The 2,524-nt window shown below is 35.5% G+C and overlaps 1 protein-coding gene across 1 annotated transcript; it reads right to left on the reverse strand.

Moving 5' to 3' along the window:
• Window positions 1–328: 328 nt before the first annotated feature.
• LOC106476803 (micronuclear linker histone polyprotein-like) lies at window positions 329–2,326 on the reverse strand (the record flags this gene model as incomplete). Its single annotated transcript, XM_022380559.1, has 2 exons — window positions 329–2,107; window positions 2,204–2,326. Coding segments are annotated over 2 exons (1,425 nt in total), but the record flags the coding sequence as incomplete, so codon positions are not given.
• Between the last annotated feature and the right edge of the window lie 198 nt (window positions 2,327–2,524).

Raw genomic sequence — 2,524 nt, forward strand, 5'->3', positions numbered from 1 at the left:
ATAATACATGTTGATTTATAGGGTTTATCCTGTGTTGTTAAAATACAGTAGTTCATTGACATTAAAAGTTGATTTATAGTCTTTATCCTGTGTTGTTAAAATACAGTAATTCCTTGACATTAAATGTTGATTTATAGTATTTATCCTGTGTTGTTAAAATACAATAATTCCTTGACATTAAATGTTGATTTATAGTCTTTATCCTGTGTTGTTAAAATACAGTTGTTCATTGACATTAAAAGTTGATTTGTAGTCTTTATCCTGTATTGTTAAAATACAGTAGTTCATTGACATTAAAAGTTGATTTATAGTCTTTATCCAGTGTTGTTCAAATGATATACTGCACATTGTTTTACTCATGATGCATGCATGTTTATATTTAGTATATATGATACATTGCACATTGATTTTCTCACAATGTATGTATGTTTGTTATATGATGTGTGATATACTGCACATTGTTTTTCTCACAATGCATGCAAGTTTATTATATGAAGTATGACATACTGCACCATTTGAAATGATTTTCGTATCTTTACAATAAAATATCCCTACAATCAACAGGGAAATATCTATTGTTCAATTCTCTTTGCTACTCTGGCAGAGGTGGAGGCTGTTCTGGAGGGGGTGATGTTGGCCCTGAATGACCAAAAGACCGTGAAACAGCTTGATGGTGATAGTTACCTATGTTCGTGGACACGTGTTGACAAGGATAATACTGTTCGAATGGGATTCCTTGATGTGTACTCCTCGTGTACCGAGGATGAGAAAGTCTTGGCTGAGTAATTCTATTCCTTTGATGCATCTATCCCACTTCATCTGTATGCTGGTGACCACGAGGTACCTCTGCATGACCAGCCTTGTTCTGCCTGTGTCTGTGCTTTTTTAAGGGATTCAAGTTGGAAACTGACTCAGCTTTCTCGTACTGCCCTCCTTTTTGGCCTGATGAAGAGCAACTATCCAATTTTGATAGTTTTGGGAATTTTTTTATAGTTGAACCTTTTGGGTCGTGCTCTCTTTTCCTAGATTCCTTTTCAAGCTTGGAAATAGTTTTACTGTGTGAACTTGAATTAATTCTGTCTTTTGATATTACTAACTTTAAAGTAGAACCAGAGGAACCACTATTTTCTGTTGAAAGAGGTGGTCCTCTGGGACTTTCTTCTACACCGACATTCACTTTGGGAATGGGGATTGTTAAATCCTTTCTGTGCTGCATGGCTGACTTAGAATCTTGATTATGAGAATTAATTTTTTCTTTTGGAATTTTAATCTTAAGGCTTGACGATGATTTGGAAGAGTTTTTTGACACCAATTTTGAAACTTTAGTTTCCCCTGAATGTTCATTTTTGTATCTGAGGTTCACAACATGGTCATCAGAAAAGGATAACTTTGAACTTTTACAAACATCACCATTGACATCACTTTCTGATTTTCTAGGTTTAGCAGGAGTCTGAGATAACCTTTCTAAACGAGGGCTCTTTCTGTTTGAACTATCATCTTTGTCCTGACATATGTGAGACACAGACTGCTGCTGGGAAGCACTGGAAACTTTAGAGTTTTCTCGTTTCTTACCTGGTCCGCAAATGGTTGTCGAAGATTTCTTACCTAAGCTGGAAGAATGTTGTTTAAATTGAGAACTGGTGACCAACTTGTTAGAGTTCTTTTTAACTTTCAAAGACTTCACTGAACTAAGCCCATCAGTGGTACTGTTAGTCTGTAATCGAGAAGACTCTACAATTTCCTTTCTACTAACCCCTATGGATAATGGATGAGGGTCATTTCCCTGCTTTTTAATGTTACCACTAGAACAGCTGTTCTGTTCATCAACTGATAATACATTAAGTGTAGCACTTGCAGCCTCACCTTTCCTTCTATTGCTCTTCCTAGAATTTGCACTACTATCCATTTCACATCTTTCCCGGGATTTCTCCTTATTACCATTGTGTGTTTGGTAACTATGACGTTTCTTTTCTTTTAATTCCGAAGAACTGACATTTTTCTTACGATCATCTTGCGGAGCTTGTTTCTCCACATCTTTCTTCTCTTTCATTCTTCTGTAGGCAGCAAGAGATATTGTGACGCTGCCTTGTTTGTTTGGAGAAATGTCCTGTGAAGAAGATGAACGGGTCAGCATAGGAGTAGATGATACGTGAACTGATGAATGATCTGAATTTACTGCAGGTTCACCTGCCAAAGGTCTTACCAATTGTTTTGGTGACAGAGAACTTCTAGAATGTTCTTTGATACTTTCATGATTACATTTAATTTCTTTATGTGAAAGTGGAGACGTTCCATCTTTGGTTTTCTTCTCTATGGGTAAAATCTCCTAAATAAGAAAAATACACCTTTAATGTCAATGAACTACTGTATTTTAACAACATAGGATAAAGACTACAAATCAACTTTTAATGTCAATGAACTACTGTATTTTAACAACACAGGATAAAGACTATAAATCAACTTTTAATGTCAATGAACTACTGTACCACATCATATAACAAACATACATTGTGAGAAAATCAAC

Source organism: Limulus polyphemus, unplaced genomic scaffold (genome assembly GCF_000517525.1).
Source record: "Limulus polyphemus unplaced genomic scaffold, Limulus_polyphemus-2.1.2 Scaffold11643, whole genome shotgun sequence".
Classification (NCBI taxonomy): Eukaryota; Metazoa; Arthropoda; class Merostomata; order Xiphosura; family Limulidae; genus Limulus; species Limulus polyphemus.